Source organism: Scyliorhinus torazame, chromosome 1 (assembly GCF_047496885.1).
Source record: "Scyliorhinus torazame isolate Kashiwa2021f chromosome 1, sScyTor2.1, whole genome shotgun sequence".
NCBI lineage: Eukaryota > Metazoa > Chordata > Chondrichthyes > Carcharhiniformes > Scyliorhinidae > Scyliorhinus > Scyliorhinus torazame.
The window spans coordinates 394275383-394295084 of NC_092707.1; the positions used below are offsets into that span (position 1 = coordinate 394275383).

Genomic DNA, 19702 nt, shown 5'->3' on the forward strand with positions numbered 1-19702 from the left:
ACAGCTGCCTCACGGCGCCGAGGTCCCAAGTCCGATCCCGGCCCTGGGTCACTGTCCGTGTGGAGTTTACACATTCACCCCGTGTCTGCGTGGGTTTCGCCCCCATAACCCAAAAATGTGCAGAGTAGGTGGATTGGCCACGCTAAATTGCCCCTTAATTGGAAAAAAAAATTGGGTACTCTAAATTTATTTTTTAAAAAGGAAAATTTGGAGAGGTGTCGTTTTTTTCCCCGTACTTTTTGAAAGGTTGATGGGAGCAGATTCAATAGTGATTTTCAAAGAGGAATTGGATAAGTATCATCAGGGCTGTGGCGGAGCAGGGAGGGTGGTACTATTTGGATAGATCTTTCAAAGAGCCGGAACAGCTATAATGGGGCCGAATGGCCTTCTTCTTCTTTGCCGGAACGTTCTATGTTGGAAAATGCTGCGAACACACAGCAGACCTGCCAGCGTCTGAGAAGAGAAACCTAGAATTTTGATCATGTTTCTAACATTTGTCAGAAAGCAACATTTGGGAAAGATTCAGGTCAAGGCAAGGGCCAACTGAAGATAATGTTAGCCAGGCTTTAATTTGAAATGCTTCACGAGCCCCTTCCCCTCACTCCTTTCCCATGTCCGGCTGACTGACTGCCATGTTCCTTTGCAGTTGACGGCAACTGGAGTCCCTGGTCTCCGTGGTCATTCTGTACGGCCACATGCGGCGGCGGACTGCACGAGCGCAAACGAAACTGCAACAACCCAGTGCCCAAGTACGGAGGGAAGAAATGCCTGGGGGATGCCAAGGACATTAAAATATGCAACAATGATCCCTGTCCGATCGGTAGGTGGAAGCACCTGAGATGTTAGTTTTTGTGAGGGAACATGCAAATTTTTTTGTGCGGTTTAACTTGATTTATTGGAAGGCATCGAAGGCCTTGATTCACTTGCTCAGCTGAGGCCAGTAAAGAGTCAGTCACGCTTACGTGGGACTGGAGTCACACCAAGGCCAGGCTTCCTTCATGAAACGTGATTAGTAAACCAGTGCCTTCCAACAATCCGACACGGTTCGGTGGATGAACCAGTGAGATGCTTGTAACGATATGGTTCACTATTGTTAGTCCTGATTACTGCACTGTCACTCGAGCTTTTACCTATATCTATTGGCAGATGGGTGTCTGTCCAATCCATGCTTTGCTGGGGTTGAGTGCAGCAGTTCTGCGGATGGCTCCTGGGATTGCGGCCCATGTCCTTCAGGTTACCGGGGCAACGGCACATTCTGTGAGGACATCAATGAGGTAGGAGCAGATATTAGCTGCACAGTTTGGATTCTAAATATATCGGCCAAAGGTCCCTTGTCGGAGTACTGATTTTGCCTGTCTGTTTTGCCAGTGTCAAGAAGTCCCTGATGTCTGCCACCAAGTAAATGGAGTTCAGAGGTGTGTCAACACCGAGCCTGGGTTTCACTGCCTGCCCTGCCCACCACGCTACCGAGGGAACCAACCCTTTGGTCTGGGAATTGAAGCAGCCAAGACTGACAAGCAGGTATGGAGCACATAAAATGAGACTGTTAAGTTTGATCTTCAGTATTACTGTCGGGGAGATTAATATGGCCTAGAAACTGGGTCGGTTTTTCAGGCCACTAGGCAGCTGACAAAGTCCCCAAAACGGACAGTGATGTTGTGCATACTTCAGATCAATCGGATATGGATTTCCCGTCATATTGGGCAAAGACAAACGAGCTGTCACTTTTTTTTTGGTCGTACTTCAGCCTCACTCTCCAGGCACCTGGTGCAGGGGGGCGGTGGGGGGCGGGGGGTTGGCAAGGATGGAGCTGGACCTCCTCATGGGCCTAGCCAAGCGTCTATTAATAGGCCCAGGCAGCGAGCGGTCATGTGGTCATCTGACCCCACTGTCTGCCCTTCTTCTGTGGCTATGTTCGCTGTAAAGGGAGCATGTGGTGTTTGCTGGCACTATCGAGGCTTTCTCTGCCCAATGGACACTGCAGGCTCTGGGTGTTTTCTCAACCTCTTTTTGTCACAGTTTGTTTTTCTGTATTAAGCTTCCTTTGAGATTCCGTTGACTTTGATGCAGTTTCTCTTTAAGAGGCTGCTTTTTAATTTATCCCTCAGTTTGTTGTTTTAGTGTATGTGGTTACCCCAAAAGAAACAGCTCTGATGTCTTCAAGCTTTACCCCTGTGTATAACTGTTCTCATGTGCCTAGTCTTAATAAATGAACCCACAATGTGATTTTGATTGACCTGAATAATACGCTGCCCACAGCCGTGGCACTTGGCAGGCCAGCTTTTGGAGCCTAAATGAGAAAGGGTGGCACCGGTAGGGGCATTTCATTTGGAGGGTGCCCTGTGCACATCAGGGGCAAGTTCGCCAAGACACCCATCTTCCTTGCCACCTTCCCTACAAAACCCAACATACCCCACCTCTCCCCTCACCCTGGGCACTAGGATGCCCCACCCCACTTAAAACGCTGGAACTTACCATACTGGATAGCCGTGTTCATCTTCACCATCCTTCCTGCAGTCCCAGCAATGCCCACTACTGAGCTCTGGCACTGCCAGGACATCAGATTGGCTAGCATCCCCCGAGGACGGGTCCTCCGCCTACCGAAGGGCAGAGTAATAGAACATAGAACTGTACAGCACAGTACAGGCCCTTCGGCCCACGATGTTGTGCCAAACTAGTCTGAAACTAAGATCAAATGAACCTACTCCCAATCATTCTAGTGCACTCCATGTGCCTATCCAATAACTGCTTGAAAGTTCCTAAAGTGTCCGACTCCACTACCATAGCTGGGAGTGCGTTCCACGCCCCAACCACTTTAGCCCACCTGCAGTGTGTTATGGCCGTGGGGCAGGCTCTTCGGTGTGAGTCGACTTTTCGACTGGGTGGGTGGGGGGGGTGGGGGGGGGGCGGTGTGGGTGGTGAGCAGCTTCCTCCTGCCCTGTGAAATGCAGTCGGATGTGTCAGCCTGGGCTCGGTGGGTACAGTCACATCTCTAGGGCTGAATGTTATGTGTTCAAGTCCCACTCGGCAGGAGAAAGGGACACTGATTGGTTGATAAGTCAATGCTGATTGGCCAAGATGTTGCCATGGAGTAAGTGATGGGAACTATAGGCTCCCAAACCTTCGGGTAATTAAAAAAAAAAGGAAACAAGGCTTGAACATAGTCTTTTTATTTGCAGAGAAGTAGTCCCTGCCTATGAATAAGTGTCACTTCTAGCAAGCATAAATTAGCCGTGTTCGGAGCTCAAATGATTAGCTTACGTCAGTTGTCAATGTAGCTATTAGCGCACACATGATTGTTCAGCAATTGCTGCCCAATTGCCTGTTTTTAATTACCTGGGAGCTTGGGGATATGTTTCCCCAGTGCTTTCTCCATGGCAATATCTCAGCCAATCAGAACTGACTTGCCAACCAATCAACACCCTTTTCTCCTGCAGTGTAACTTGTGAACTTTTGAAACGTGGCATTCTTGTGTTTGGCCTGATAAGTGCAAGATGAAAAACTTCAGTAACATGTCTCTCTTTTCAGTAATGTCGAAGGATGGGGACGTCATGGGTGAAAGGTCAATTCAGGGTTAATGTCAGGAAGATCTTCTTCACACCAATATGGCTGGCCCTTTGGATAATGTGGTGAAAGCAAAACTTACAGATCCATTTACAATCCAGGGGGGTGATATGAGGAACAATGTGAGGCGGGTGAATGTAAAATGGCCACTCTCCACCCCAGCTCTGACAAAGAGTCATCCGGACTTGAAACGTTAGCTTTGTTCTCTCCCCACAGATGCTGTCAGACCTGCTGAGGTTGTCCAGCATTTTCTCTTCTTATTTCAGAATCCAACATCCTCAGTAATTTGCTTTCACTCTCGACTTTACTTGGATTGTGACTTTATTACCTCCAGAATCAACTTAGTCGTGCCCTTCTGTCCAGCCTTCCATCTAACATCAACCATAGTCTTGAGTTCATCCAAACCCATGTTGCCTATATCTTATACTGGAACCAAATCGTGTTCACCTCCAGGCTTACTGACTGACGTTGGCTGGCAAGTCTTCTATCTTAAAATTATCATCCCTTTTGCTCAGTGCCCTTCATTGTTTCATTCTCCCCTATCCCTACAACCCTCGGAGATATCTACACTCCTCTAATTTTAGCCTCTTGGGCATCCCCAATTTTTTTCCTCATTGGTGGCCATGCCTCCCGTTGCCTGGGGGCCCAGCTTTGGAAGTTTTTCCGTAACCTCTACGCCTCGTTAACTCCCCTCTCCTTTCACTTACTCCCTAAATCCCACCTCTTTGGCCACGTGTGTGCTCACCTGTCCTGCTATCACCTTACATAGCTCTCCTTCACATGAGGATGTGAAGGCAGAAGAGAGGGTGCAGAAAAGATGGACGAGACTGGTTCCAGGGATGAGGAACTTCAATTATGAAGGTAGATCGGAGAAATTAGGACTGTTTCCCATGGAGAAGAGACGGTTGAGAGGAGATCTGACAGAAGTATGAGGGTTCTGGATAGAGTAGATAGGGGAAACTGGCCTCACTCGTGAAAGGATTGAGAACAACAGGACAAAGATTGAAGGCGAAACCTTTTCACACAGGAAGTAGTTCGGGTCTGGAACGCAATGCCTGAGAGTGTGGCGGAGGCAAGTTAATTGAAAAGGGAATTAGACTGTTATCTGAAAAGGAAGAATGTGCCGAGTTATTGGGAAAAAAAGACAGGGAATGACACTCGGTGAGGTGGTGCAGACACAGTGGACCAAATAGCTTCCTTTTGCACCATATGATTCTGTGTCAATTTTCATCTGACATTGTTCTTTATGACCATAAAGGCTCGATGCAAGTTGTTGCTACTGTTTGTGACCCTGCATGATTTGACCCCCTTTAGGTGTGCGAGCCCCATAACCCGTGTAAAGACGGGTCACACAACTGCCACAAGTACGCCAGGTGTATCTACCTGGGCATCTTCAGCGAACCCGTATACAAGTGCGATTGTCGGATAGGGTATGCCGGGGACGGCATTGTTTGTGGAGAAGATTCCGATCTGGACGGCTGGCCTAATGAACAGCTGACGTGCACAGCCAATGCCACTTACCACTGTCAGAAGGTAAGGGAAGGAACAGTCAGTATATAAGAATAAGATGTCTCAATAAGCACGCGGTGGTTGCATTGTAGAAGGAGGAAGAAAGAAGTCTCCAACTCCACGGATAATAAAAGTCAATGGAGCAAATGGTTCTAGGGCGATGGTGGGAAACCTGTGGCCTGGAGGCCACATGCATCCCATCTGGGTTCAGAGTGCGGCCCACCAGACATTTTGTTGATGGCTGTCCACCCTCAGGTCTGCCAGTTCTGCTGATTTCTGTTCACGTAGTTTTTTTTCCTACCGGTCTGACTGAAGTGATTCACAAATAAAGCGAGGGTCAGGGACGTGAGGTGTGTGCTGATTGCGCACATCATTGACTGAGAGAGTCGTGCGCTCCCTCTGCGTCCAAAGTGTAAATATTTATTTTGCTTTTACCACTTGGGGTTGATGATAGTTCTATTAATCTATGAATGATTGAACATTTTCGATAATTCATTTTGAAATAGTTGGTGTGTATTAAATGTATTTAATCTAATTCACGGGGTCATGGGGCGTCATTCTCCGACCCCCCGCCGGGTCGGAGAATGGCCGTTGGCCACCGTGAATCCTGCCCCCGCCGAAGTCTCCGGTACCGGAGATTGGGCGGGGGCGGGAATCGGGCCGCGCCGGTTGTCGGGACCCCCCGCTGGATTCTCCGGCCCGGATGGGCCGAAGTCCCGCCCAGGAATTGCCTGTCCCGCCGACGTAAATCAAACCTGGTATTTATCGGCGGGACCAGGCGGCGTGGGCGGGCTCCGGGGTCCTGGGGGGGGGCGTGGGGCGATCTGACCCCTGGGGGTGCCCCCACGGTGGTCTGGCCCGCGATCGGGGCCCACCGATCCGCGGGCGGGCCTGTGCCGTGGGGGCACTCTTTCCCTTCCGCCTCCGCTACGGCCTCCACCATGGCAGAGGCGGAAGAGACTCTCCCCACTGCGCATGCGCGGGAAACTGACAGCGGCCGCTGACGCTCCCGCGCATGCGCCGGGAAACTGACAGCGGCCGCTGGCGCTCCCGCGCATGCGCCGCATTTCCGCGCCAGCTGGCGGGGCAACAAACGCCATTTCCGCCAGCTGGCGGGCCCTCAATGTTGGGGCTAGGCCGCCAAAGATGCGGAGCATTCCGCTCCTTTGGGCCGGCGCGATGCCCGTCTGATTGGTGCCGTCTTTGGCGCCAGTCGGCAGACATCTCGCCGTTGGGGGAGAATTTCGCCCATGGTTAGTGAACAAGCCCGATTTCAATCTTGCAGCCCACTGAGATGAAGGAGGGCCATTCATGTGGCCCACTCACCGGCCTCGGTTGCCCATCACCGTCTGGGAGCATGGATGCACAAACCATTAAAAGCAGTGAGACAGGTTATAAAGGTCATAAAAAGTCAAATAAAGCTCTGAGGTTCATCGGTAGGTGGGGGTGGGGTGGAGAGAATTGAAAAGCAAAAAGGTTTTGCTGGATCTGCACAGTTTTGGTTGCACCATATTTGGAGTCCTGTGCACAATTCTGGCCTCCATATTGCCTCTTGAGACACTGGAGAAAGTGCAAAGATGATTTGCAAGCATGATATCAAAATTGAGAGGTTACAACTGTCAGGAAAGAGTGAACAGGCTCGGGCTCCTGACAAAAGACCGAGATATGACCTCTAAATTACCAAGTGGGTAGATACAGGGTAGATATAGAGATGTTTCCACTTGGGGGCAAGATCAAAACTCTCGGTGATGAATTATAGTCACAAGTAAACCCTATGGGTTCGGGAGAAGCTTCTTTGCCCAGAGGTTGGTTAGAATGTGAGACTCACTACTGCGTGGAACACCCGAGGGACATAGAATAGATGCCTTTAAGGAGAAGTTGGATAAAGACTCCAGGGAGAAAGGAATAGAAGGATATGTTGAGGGGTTTAGGTGGAGATGGGTGGGAGGAAGCTTATGTGGGACATAAGTACCAAAATTCACCAAATGGTGTCCACTCATGGTGGCGATCCGTTACAACAACAGACAGAGTAATTACACAAGAGCGCATTCGGAGATTCTGCCTAGCCCCAATTTGATGGTGGCCATCAATGGGCTGCTGCACACACTACACAATCAATATCGTACTCGGTGTGTATTTTGGAATTGGAATTATATTCACAGATTGACTTCAAGGTAAGACATTAACTACAAGGCACCCCCAGTGACAATGGACATGCACACACACAGCACGCAATCCCGACTCGACTATCGGGGTTGAATCCTAAAGAGCATTCATAATTTATTGTTTTTCATCGTTCAACTCTTCTGTTTTTGGAGAAAACGTGCCTGGGGTTTGAGAAATTGAAAAGAAAATTCACAATTCCTTTTGTAATCAGGGGAAGGTCGAAATATGTTTCCAATTTGAATGGAGCGTTTTGACCTCAAACACATCACTGGAGAATCTTACAGACGGCTCACAAATCTTCCTCAAGCAGTAATCTTACACCCAGCAGTTACATCAGAAAAAGCAAAGTGTATGCACAAGCATGATTTAAAAAGAAATCCCCACTAGATTTTTCATCTGTTAATGATTATGACTCTCTCTCTTGCTTTCTCCCTCTATCTCTCTCACTCTGTTTCTCTCTCTCGCCGATACCCCCCTCACTTTCTCTATCTTTCTCTCTCCTACTCTTTTACCCATCCCTCTTACCTTTTTTCCACCTCTTTCTCTCTCCCGCTATCTATTCTCGCAACTCCGCCCCCCCCCTCCCCCCGCTCTCCCCCCGCACCCCCCCGCTCTCCAACTTTCCTTTCTTTGGTCGGAATTTTCCAGCTGTTATCGCCAGCGGGATCTTCCAGTCCTGCCAATGGCAGACCCGTACCCTGGAATTTCTGGCGCTGGGTGTGCAGAGCATGGGAAACCCCGTTGACAACGGCCAGAATGGAAGATCGCACCACCAGCCAATGGCAGGCCGCGAAACAAGAGCGCGGAGCGCAGGAATTCCCGTGTCTATCTCACTTCACTCTTTTTCCCTGTCTCCCTCGCGCCCTCTATCTGTATCTATTCTCACTGCCCCTTTCCCTCTATTTCTCACTTTATCATCTCTCTGGATGGCTCTCTTGCACTCTCTTTATGACTTTGATTACCCGCTCCTTCAGGCCGGTGGGATTTTCCGCTCCTTCAGGCCAGTGGGATTTTCCGCTCCTTCAGGCCGGTGGGATTTTCCGCTCCTTCAGGCCAGTGGGATTTTCCGCTCCTTCAGGCCAGTGGGATTTTCCGCTCCTTCAGGCCAGTGGGATTTTCCGCTCCTTCAGGCCAGTGGGATTTTCCGCTCCTTCAGGCCAGTGGGTTTTTCCATTCCTTCACGCCGGCGTGATTTTCCATTCCTTCACGCTGGCGGGATTTTCCATTCCTTCACGCCGGTGGGATTTTCTGTTCCCGCTGTAGTGAATGGAGATTTGGCTGAGTGCCAAATTCTCCGTCCCCGCTAGCAGCAGTAGCGAGGCAGTCTCGCAACGGAGAATCCCGCCCTTTATCTCTCACAGACTCCCTCTCTCTGTCTCTCTCTTTCTCTCTTTATCTATCTCTCTCACACGCCTCAAATTTATTTAAGCAAGTTTAGCTCCCCTAATTTACTAAAATGAGAGGTTAATGCTGGTGATGTCCTCTGGATGTTTAATGAATTTACATAAGACCATGAGATGTGGGAGCAGAAGTAGGCCATTCAGCCCAATCAAGTCTGCTCCACCATTCAATGAGATCATGATTAATCTGTATGTTCCTCTCTTTGAAGCCACATTGCATATTGATGGTGACCTCTACCTTGTGGATTTTCACAGTTAATATCTACAAGGGGATTAGAGCAGATGTTCCCAGTTCAAGTTCCAACTCGGACATCAGAACAATGATCTCAGTGCTAAATTTCTATGAATTCTGCCATATGCATTTCTCCAGTATAAAAAATAAAATCTTGCCATTAAAATACTGGGATCCACGAAGCTGTCGATTGTTGTAAAACCTCACATGGTTCACTAATGTTCTTACCTGGTCTGGCCTACATGTCACTCCAGACCCACAGCAATGTGGTTGAGTCTTAACCACCACTCAGTTGTATCTGGGGGCACCACAGATGGGGCAATAAATGTCGACATTTCCAAAGGGTTCACGTTCCCAACAATGAGTTTAAAAAAATACTTTGCCAATGGCTCTCAGTCAACTGCCTCATGCTAATGAGTTTTATGACAATTGTTACTGTCCAGCATTAAGCTTTGAACTTTAACTAAGTGGATGGGGTCTGATGACTGTCAGCTGCAGGAGGAAGAGTCAGAGGAAAAGGATTTTACATTCAGCTGTTCTGCCAAATAGAAACACGGCTGACACACTTCATTGATGGGTGAACAGAATCGGTGTTTCTGCGAGATTGATAGACTGCCACATTTTCACATTTGAAGAAGGGAGGATGTTTATGGATTGTATCAAAGCTGAGGGTTCAGATTCTGATGGATGGGCCTTGGCTGTGCATTGGGACTAAAGCCCTCCTCAAGGCATAACAGCGAGCACTGCAGATAATGGCAGCAATAATCATCCATTAAAATGTCCCCAGTGCTGGAAAAGCTCCCTGAAGCAGGCCCGACCGATGCAGAAAACTCTTACAGTGCAAGGTTCCCAAGGCAGTTTTTTTTCCCTCTCATTGAGCTTTCCAGAACATTTTGGGCAAATCAGCTGACGGGCCTGCAGAACTTCACAACTTGAAACGTTCACAATGAGACAATGTTTGGGCTATTTTCCCAGCTGCTGATCGACAACGAACCTGTTTTTTCTGACACGCGGGTTCTTTGTGTCAATACAGTCACCCATACCTGATGTCCTGGTAACTATCCTTTTTTTTAATCCCGTGAACAGGATAATTGCCCTCACCTGCCCAATTCTGGACAAGAGGACTTCGACAAGGATGGAATGGGTGACGCTTGCGATAAGGATGACGACAACGATAACATAAATGATGAGAGAGTGAGTTCTGGAACCCTTTTGTTTCCCCCCCCCCACCCATCAAAATAAGATACAGTAATTGTGATGTGCCTGCCAATGCGCATATGTGGGGATAAAATGGGGACCATTCCCTCCATCTTTTTTTCTTCCAGGACAATTGCCCTCTGCTCTACAACCCACGGCAGTTTGATTATGACAAGGACGATGTGGGTGACAGCTGTGACAATTGTCCCTACGACCATAACCCGGCACAGATCGACACGGATGGAGACGGCGAAGGCGATGCCTGCTCGGTTGACATTGATGGAGACGGTGAGTGTGGTGGCAAAGCATCTCTCTCGGAGCTGGGTCGAACCTCATCCGGGTTCTATACACCGGAATGGGACATCATTGGGTGTTGAGAGAAAGTATATCTGATTCAGCCAACTGATAGCAGAATTGAAGGGTTATCAAGAAAGAATAGGCATCCTTGCTCCAGAAAAATAAATGCCAATCAGTGACTTGATAAAAGTCTTTAAGATTATGGAAGAATTGTATAGAGTAGACAGAGAGAAGGTGTTCCAATTCCAATTCTCTTCTCACACTTCGTGGTGCACTAAAGCAGACTTTCATCTGTTTCCATCGCTAGTAATTCCTGGAAAAGGTTGCTAGTCTGTCGCCAGAGGCTTGTAGCTTGATGGGCACCACTCCACATCAAGCCTGGCTGACCAGGAGTGTATCCCGCTCTTACCACCAGCCACTGGCATGTTTGGAAGGATTTTGAAGGTTGATGCTCAATCTGTTTGACTGCGTTATGCATCCACGTTCCTTGGCCATCAAGTGTTGGGCTGGGACAAGAAGCCAGAGCTTCTGGCACAGAGGTAGGGATGCTACCTACTGTGCCACAAGACCACAGAGAAAGCGTAACAAAGAGTATAATAAAGGGGGCCATAAATGACCCGGGGCGAAATTCTCCGTTATCGGCGCAAAGTCCGCCGGCCGGCGCCAAAAACGGTGCAAATCCCACCTGCATCACATCGCCCCAAACGTCGCAAAGTCTCCGGCCCGGAATGGGCTAGCAGCAACGTGACGCTATCCGCGCTGGCTCACGTGGTTCACGCCGTGCGGCATCATACACACCGCACGGTGTGACGGCTCGTTCAGGACGCGCTGCTCCCCCCACCCGACCAGAACACCCGACCGGATGGCCGCCCGCCGCTCAGCCCCGAGGTTCCAGTCTCGTGACGTTGAGGCGCTCCTGGACGCAGTGGAGCAGAGGAGGGAGGCCCTGTATCCCGGGTACGGCCGCAGAGTTGCCCCACGCCACAGCCGGCGTCTGTGGAGGGAGGTGGCAGAGGCCGTCACCGCTGTGGCCCTGACACCACGGACAGGCACCCAGTGCCACAAGAAGGTGAACGACCTCGTCAGAGCAGCCAGGGTGAGCCTCCCCCCCCCCCGCCCGATATCCAGATCCCCCCTCCCCCAGATCCCCCCTCCCCCAGATCCCCCCTCCCCCACATCCCCCCCCCCCATACCCCCCCACCCCCATATTCCCCCTCCCCATATTCCCCCTCCCCATATCCCCCATACCCCCATATCCCCCCTCCCCCATATCCCCCCTCCCCATATCCCCCTCCCCATATCCCCCCTCCCCCATATCCCCCCTCCCCCATACCCCCCCATATCCCCCTCCCCCATATCCCCCTCCCCCATATCACCTGATCACTGCCTGCGTGTCTAACCATGCATACTTCATTGTGTATCGCAGGAGCAAACGTCAAGGTACCCACCCCGCAGATGCAGACCGCCCGCATGATGCCCCTCGGAGACCACGGGGGACGGTGAGACCCGGACCCTCTGGCATGCGACGCCCGCAGGATGCCCCTTGGAGACCACTGGAGATGGAGAGACCCGGACCCTCCAGCATGCGACGCCCGCAGGATGCCCCTCGCACACCACGGGAGACGGCGAGACCCGGACCCTCTGGCATGCGACGCCCGCAGGATGCCCCTTGGAGACCACTGGAGATGGAGAGACCCGGACCCTCTGGCATGCGACGCCCGCACGATGCCCCTCGGAGACCACTGGAGATGGAGAGACCTGGAGCAACAGGGAGACGACGCCCCCGTCTCGTGCGGGTGCAACGACGCAGGCGTGTGCCACCCAGCGACGAGAGGGGCAGCCACAGGCCCCCGTCACACCCGAGCCACAAAACCACTACCCAGGACACCACTACCCAGGACACCACTACCCAGGAAACTGAAATACAGGACAGTGACACAGATTGGATGGGCGGAGACGAACTGCCACCCCAAAGTGCCATGGACTCAGAGTGGGACGAAGAGCACGACACAACGCCACTGCTGTCACCAACACCCTCCACCATCGCAGAGCCGCTCACCTCGGTTGGGCACTTTAGTGATGAGGCGTCTGGTACACTCACTGGTGCGCACAACACAGCTGTCCCGGTACAGCAGGTGGAGGTAGGAGCAGCAGAGGGGCCGGGCGGTCGGAGGGCAGCCCAGCCCAAGCGAACATCTGCCGCCCAGATGGATCCCGGGTTCCTGGAGTTACCACACTCACCCATAGATCCGATGCAACCACCGAACCGGAGACGAGCGAAGAGGGTGACGGCCGGCTTGCGGCGGCTGCAGTCGCAGGTGGAGGAGTCCACCCGCGTCCAGGAGCTGGGAGTGGTGCCGGTCATGCGTGCCACCCAGGCCGACACCGCACGGGTGGCGTCCGCGGTGGAGGCAATGGGTGCGACGGTGTCAGACATGGGGAACGGTTTGCGAGGCCTGGGGCTTTCCGTGCAGGCGGCGTCTGTGGCCCAGGACATGGCTGCCCTCTCACAGGAGGCCATGAGCCAGTGCCAGCGCCAGATGGCAGAGGCGCTCAACAGTCCATAGCCCAGTCTCTGCAGGCCATAGCCCAGTCTCTGCAGGCCATGGCCCAGTCTCTGCAGGCCATCGCTGAGGGCATCGCGCCATTGCCCAAGTGCGAGCCGGCGTCGCACTGTCACAGACAGGGTTTGCCAATCCCCTGAGCTCCACGGCTGCAAACCTGCAGACCCCTGTCGATACCAGCACGGGCCACCAGGACTGGCAGCGCCAGGTGTCGGGGGGGCGTCGGATGGCCAGTCCGTTCGCATACCCCCACCCATGTAGAGGCCTGGGGGCCATCGGGCACCCGGAGGGAGGAGGAGGTGGTGTGGTCCGTCCCGGGTCCCCCTGTAGGGGAGGTCCCGGAACACCGCGACACCTCGGACTCCCCCCCTTCCGTCCGAGGTGCATCGGGTGAGCAACGGGCAGGACAGGCTGGCAGCTCGCCATCCCAGTTGCCCGGGCCGCAGCCTGGCCCATCTAGGCCAGGACGCCCCAGGAAACGACCGCCAAAGGGATCCCGTGTCGGAGGGCAGGAATCACAGGAGGCCACCTCCAGTTCTGCTGTACCATTTGGGGAACCACGTAGACGTAGTCATAGGGTCCGTAAGGCCAAACAATTAGACACTGAGTAAGTTGGCACGGATGCAGGGCACAGAATAGTTTTAGGGGCTAGGGCACGTGCATGAACTCCTTTGGTTATTAAAGTCAATGTTACACCTACAGAAGCTGCCATTGTTCTTTGTCCAAAGTGTGCGGGGGTGTCATGTACGTTGAGCGCAAGTGTGTGTGTGAGGGGTGGTCTTACCTCAGCCCCAGGTGAGTCTGCCCCCTACCCCCTGGGCCGCCATCAACATCCCCCCGGGCAGAGGATGGGACCGTGCGCTGCAGTGTCACAGCCGCATGGAGGGATGGTCCAGGTGGATGGTGGTACTGTGGCCATGGGTCAGACATAGTCCAACGATGTGGAGCCAGGAGCTCATCGCAGGGCGGGTTGTCATCATCCTCCATGGCCTGCAATAGACACGCGTCCACCCGCAACTGTGAGCCCGGCCGTTGTGCCGCAGGTGGATCGGCGATGGGGGTGGGGGGTGGTGTGCATGCGGGTGGGGTGGGTGGGGTTGGGGAGGGGGTGAGTGTGCTGGGTGGGTGGATGGGTGGGGGGTGTGGGTGGTCGTCTGTTGCCATGGTGTGCGGTCTTTGGCCATACTACCCGATTCCCATGCCCATCTAGTCAGTGAAGCGGGCGGCTATCAGCCTGTCCTGTGCCCGCTGGGCCAGTCGGTGGACAGCCACCCGCCCGTGTCTAGCCCGTCTGCCCTGACCATTGCCCCCATCCTCCTCATCTGGGGAGGACTGGGCCTCTTCCTGCTGCTCCTCCACTCCGCCCTCCTCTGCCTGCGGCACATCGCCCCTCTGCTGGGCTATATTGTGCAGGACGCAGCACACCACAATGATGCGGCCGACCCTATCTGACCGATACTGGAGGGCGCCCCCAGAGAGGTCCAGTCACCTGAAACGCATCTTCAGCACGCCAAAGCACCTCTCTATCACTCCCCTTGTCGCTACATGGGCATCATTGTAGCGGTTCTCCGCCTCATTGCGTGGCCTCCGTATAGGCGTCATCAGCCACGATCGCAATGGGTAGCCCCTGTCGCCCAGCAACCAGCCCCTCAGCCGGGATGGCGTCCCTCGTACATGCCGGGTATGGATGACCGCGACAACACGTATGAGTCGTGTACACTGCCCGGGTAACGGGCACAGACGTGCAGGATCATCATGCGGTGGTCGCAGACCACCTGTATGTTCATCGAATAGGTCCCCTTCCTATTGGTTATCTGCAGGTGGCCGCACGGCGACGTGCATCCCATCAATCGCGCCCTGGACCATGGGGAACCCGGCCACGGCAGAGAAGCCCACGGCCCGGGAATCTTGGCTGGCCCGGTCCACAGGGAAGCGGATGTGGTGGTGCGCCATGGCATATAGGGCATCTGTCACTGCCCGATGCACCGATGCACCGATGTCTGCGATATGCCGGACAGGTCCCCACTCGGTGCCTGGAATGACCCCGTTGCATAATAGTTCCGGGCCACCGTAACCTTGACGGACACGGGGAGAGGGTGTCCCCCGCCAGTGCCACGCGGTGACAGGTGCGCCAGCAGGTGGCAGATGTGTGCCACGGTTTCCCGGCTCATCCGGAGTCTCCTCCTGCATTCTCGGTCCGTGAGGTCCTGGTATGACTGCCTGGGCCGGTACACACGGGGCGCCCTCGGGTGCCTCCGTTGCCGTGGGGCCGCGACGTCCTCCTCCCCCTCCTCGTCCTGTCGGTCAGGTGTCCCTCCAGCCTGGTCGGCTGCCGCCTGCCCCTCTGCGGCAGCCTGCGCCGCCTCTCTGGCACGCTCCTCCTCCTCCTCCTCATCCAGGGCAACATGGACATTAGCGGCTGCCGCCACGGCAGCCAATATCGCTGGCTGATCGGAAAACATATGACGACCTGGGGGTGGGGGGGGAACGACGGCATGTCATCATTGCCCATACCCCCTCCTCCCCCCAGCCAGGTGGCATGGACCGCATGGGTCCGACTGTTGGAGGCTGGCACCTGGCCAGGTGGACCAACTCACTTGCACCCCCCCCCCCCACGTCCCTCCCCGGCACGGACCCCGTCCCCCCAACCCCCTCCGTGGCACGGACCCATCCCCCTCCCCGGCACGGACACCATCCTCCTCCCCGGCACGGACCCCATCCCCATCCCCCTCCCCGGCACGGACCCCATCCCCCTCCCCGGCACGGACCCCCCCCCCCATCCCCCTCCCCGGCACGGACCCCATCCCCATCCCCCTCCCCGGCACGGACCGCATCCCCCTCCCCGGCACGGACCGCATCCCCCTCCCCGGCACGGACCCCATCCCCCTCCCCGGCACGGACCCCATCCCCCTCCCCGGCACGGACCACACCCCCTCCCCGGCACGGACCCCATCCCCCTCCCCGGCACGGACCCCATCCCCCTCCCCGGCACGGACCCCATCCCCCTCCCCGGCACGGACCCCATCCTCCTCCCCGGCACTCACCACCCCCCCCCTCCCGGCACTCCCCCGGAGCCCAGCCCACTCTAACCACCCCCCCCACCGCGCACACACACACAAAACCCTACACACACCTCTCCCCCACACATTCAGACTGCGGCCACGCCATCGCCTCGCCAGCGGCCAACCCCCCAGGCCGTCACCCACCTCCACGCTGGTCGGCGTAAACCTTGAGCACTGATTGACGCCGATTGAAAGGAGGTTTGATTTACGCCGACGTGACCCGTCATCACGTCGGCGGGACTTCGGCCCATCCGGACCGGAGAATATCGGCAGCCCCAAAATCCATTGCCTTGCGCCCACCCATGCCATTCTCCGAGGTGTGCGGCGGGCGGCGGGGGCGGAATTCACGGCGGCCAACGGGTCGGAGAATCTCGCCCATGATTGTCGTTGCTGAACCCAATAAAGAATTCAGGAGCAGCTCCTTTTCCCGGGGAGTGGGGAGAATGTGGAACTCGCTAGCACAGGAGTAGCTGGTGTGAATAGTGTGGATGCATGAAGGGGAAGCGAGATGAGGGAGAGAGGAATAGAGAAATGTACACATCTGGGTATCTGAAGTAGGTGGGGAGAGGCTTGTATGGAGCTTGGGTCAACCGGCCTGTATGTCCTCTGTCCATGTTGTAAATTCTACATAAGTGTTTGATAAGGGTGAGGAGTGAAGTGCATTCCCATTTGGGACTGCATGTCAACATTTGACACTCTCAGGCCAGAGAGAGCACACAAAGAAATGCTCTTGGCACCATAGCCCAATAATGTGCCAGTTGCCCTCCCTCAGCAGGGTACTTTCTGTATGTGTCCTCTTGACTAATTCTTCATCATGTCAAGATCTAAAATAATTTGGAATGGATCTCCAGATGGATTCCTGCATACGTTAACCCTGGAAATATTTAAGATATATTTGTACAGAGTGGGAGGTTGATGAATGGGCCTATAGAATTGATGGGAGGGCCGAGAGGTCTTCCTCAGATGCATGCAGTCAATCTGTGACCAAAAGGTATATTAAAACCTGGAGCTGATTGAAACTTCATGTTGAGATGCTGAGTGCTGTTCTTAATAATCTTGTTCTGACGTCAACAGATATCTTGAATGAGAATGACAACTGTCCTTACGTTTACAATACTGACCAGAGAGACACAGATGAGGATGGGGTTGGGGACATGTGTGACAACTGCCCTCTTATGCATAACCCTGACCAGGTAAGAAAGAGCATTTGCTGCTATTGTTGTTGTACCTAGAATAGAAGTGTAATACATTGGTGATGTGACAGGCATCAGCAGTGTAATGGGCATCAGCAGTGTAATGGGAATCAGCAGTGTAATGGGAATCGGCAATGTAAAAGGCATCGGCAGTGTAATGGGCATCAGCAATGTGATAGGCATCGGCAGTGTAATGGGCATCGGCAGTGTAATGGGTATTGGCAGTGTAATGGGTATTGGCAGTGTAATGGGTATCGGGAGTGTAATGGGTATCGGCAGTGTAATGGGCATCGGCAGTGTAATGGGCATCGGCAGTGTCATGGGCATCGGCAGTGTCATGGGCATCGGCAGTGTCATGGGCATCGGCAGTGTCATGGGTATCGGCAGTGTAATGGGCATCGGCAGTGTAATGGGCATCGTCAGTGTAATGGGCATCGTCAGTGTAATGGGCATCGGCAGTGTAATGGGCATCGGCAGTATAATGGGCATCGGCAGTGTAATGGGCATCGGCAGTGTAATGGGCATCGGCAGTGTAATGGGCATCGGCAGTGTCATGGGCATCGGCAGTGTAATGGGCATCGTCAGTGTAATGGGCATCGTCAGTGTAATGGGCATCGGCAGTGTCATGGGCATCGGCAGTGTCATGGGCATCGGCAGTGTCATGGGCATCGGCAGTGTAATGGGCATCGGCAGTGTAATGGGCATCGGCAGTGAAAGGGCATCGGCAGTGTCATGGGCATCGGCAGTGTAATGGGCATCGGCAGTATAATGGGCAGTGTAATGGGCATCGGCAGTGTAATGGGCATCGGCAGTATAATGGGCAGTGTAATGGGCATCGGCAGTGTAATGGGCATCGGCAGTGTAATGGGCATCGGCAGTGTAATGGGCAGTGTAATGGGCATCGGCAGTGTAATGGGTATCGGCAGTGTAATGGGCATCAGCAGTGTAATGGGCATTGACAAGATCCCACTACATGGTTGGCTCTTAATGCCCTCGGTACAAACAGGGGTTGGCAACACAAACTGGTGTGCCAGCAATGTCCACATGACAATCTCAAGTAAAATCTGCTTTACTGCTAAACCTGCACCAGACCCGCTGTGATTCCATGTCAGCTGTGGGTCAGTTGATAACATCATTGCCTCTGAGTCAGAAAGTCATGGGTTTGTAAGCTCAGTCCAGAGTGTAAACATGTGGGCTGACACTCCTGTGCAAATCTGAGCGAGTGCCGCATTGTCAGAGGTGCTGTCTTATTGAACAAGTCATTAAACTACTCCTTACCTCTCCTCTCAGTTGGGTGTAAAATAATTTGACAAAGAACAATGGAGTTCGGCTGGATTGGGCAGCATGGTAGCATAGTGATTAGCACTGTGGCTTCACAGCGTCAGGGTCCCAGGTTCGATTCCCTGCTGGGTCACTGTCTGTGCGGAATCTGCACGTTCTCCCCGTGTCTGCGTGGGTTTCCTCTGGGTGCTCCGGTTCCCTCCCACAGTCCAAAGGCGTGCAGGTTAGGTGGATTGGCCATTCTAAATTGCCCTTAGTGTCCAAAACAGGTTAGGAGGGTTTATTGGGTTACGGGGATAGGGTTGAAGTGAGGGATTAAGTGGGTTGGTGCAGACTCAATGGGCCGAATGGCCTCCTTCTGCACTGTATGTTCTATTATTCTTATCCCCCATACTCTTGGGGCTTTTTCTCATGCGTCCCTGCTGCGTGTTTCTCGGTGGTGGGATGCGGCCCACTGTTGGCCGGGAACGAAATCTTCTGAACGTACCCTCCAACACCGGGAAATCTGCAGCGAGGGTTTGCAGGCGGTGGGACCGGACATTCCCGCTGGTGAGAATGGCCGGAATCCCCCCCACCCCGCTATCACAGATTACAATGTCACTGTCACATTGCTGTTTGTGGGAGATTGCTGTGCGCAAATCGGCTGCTGAGTTGATCACACTTTGGAAATGCATGGTTGCTTCTAAAGTGTCTTGGGATGACCTGAAGTTGTGAAAGGCGCTATATGAATGCGAATTGTTCCATTCTCTGTAACAAAGGCTACTCATGTAATATTGTCCTGTAGGAAGACTCTGACTCGGATCTGGTGGGTGATCAATGTGATGACAATCAGGATATTGACGAGGACGGGCACCAAAACAACCTGGATAACTGCCCGTACGTCGCCAATTCCAACCAGGCCGATCATGACAAGGATGGCAAAGGGGACGCCTGCGACCCCGACGATGACAACGATGGGATCCCCGACGGGAGGGATAACTGCCGTCTCGTCCCAAACGCTGACCAAATCGACTCTGATGGTAAGAGGTTCCTTTTATTGGTCTGACGGCGGACCCAGTAACAGTCTCAGGAATGGTGATGGTAGATGAGAATCAACGTGCGAACGCTATGTTGGGGGCCACCTACTGGTGGGTGCCCGAAACAACTGCCTGTTTGAAGTGGTGGACCCCTTTAAATATGCAAATGAGGCTTCTACACCATGTGGGGAGATGATGGGGTAGCGGTAATGTCATTGGAG

At 53.6% G+C, this 19702-nt stretch overlaps 1 protein-coding gene across 1 annotated transcript in view; it reads left to right on the forward strand.

Annotated features, from left to right (window-relative positions):
- The window catches only part of thbs2a (thrombospondin 2a), an 85018-nt gene that overhangs the window by 40083 nt on the left and 25233 nt on the right, over positions 1-19702 (forward strand). Inside the window, exons 10-17 of the mRNA XM_072513149.1 lie at positions 647-820; positions 1147-1274; positions 1369-1521; positions 4879-5097; positions 9958-10065; positions 10197-10356; positions 17066-17184; positions 19250-19484. Of these exons, the coding sequence (XP_072369250.1) occupies positions 647-820; positions 1147-1274; positions 1369-1521; positions 4879-5097; positions 9958-10065; positions 10197-10356; positions 17066-17184; positions 19250-19484 (1296 nt within the window). The remainder of the gene's footprint in view (positions 1-646; positions 821-1146; positions 1275-1368; positions 1522-4878; positions 5098-9957; positions 10066-10196; positions 10357-17065; positions 17185-19249; positions 19485-19702) is intronic.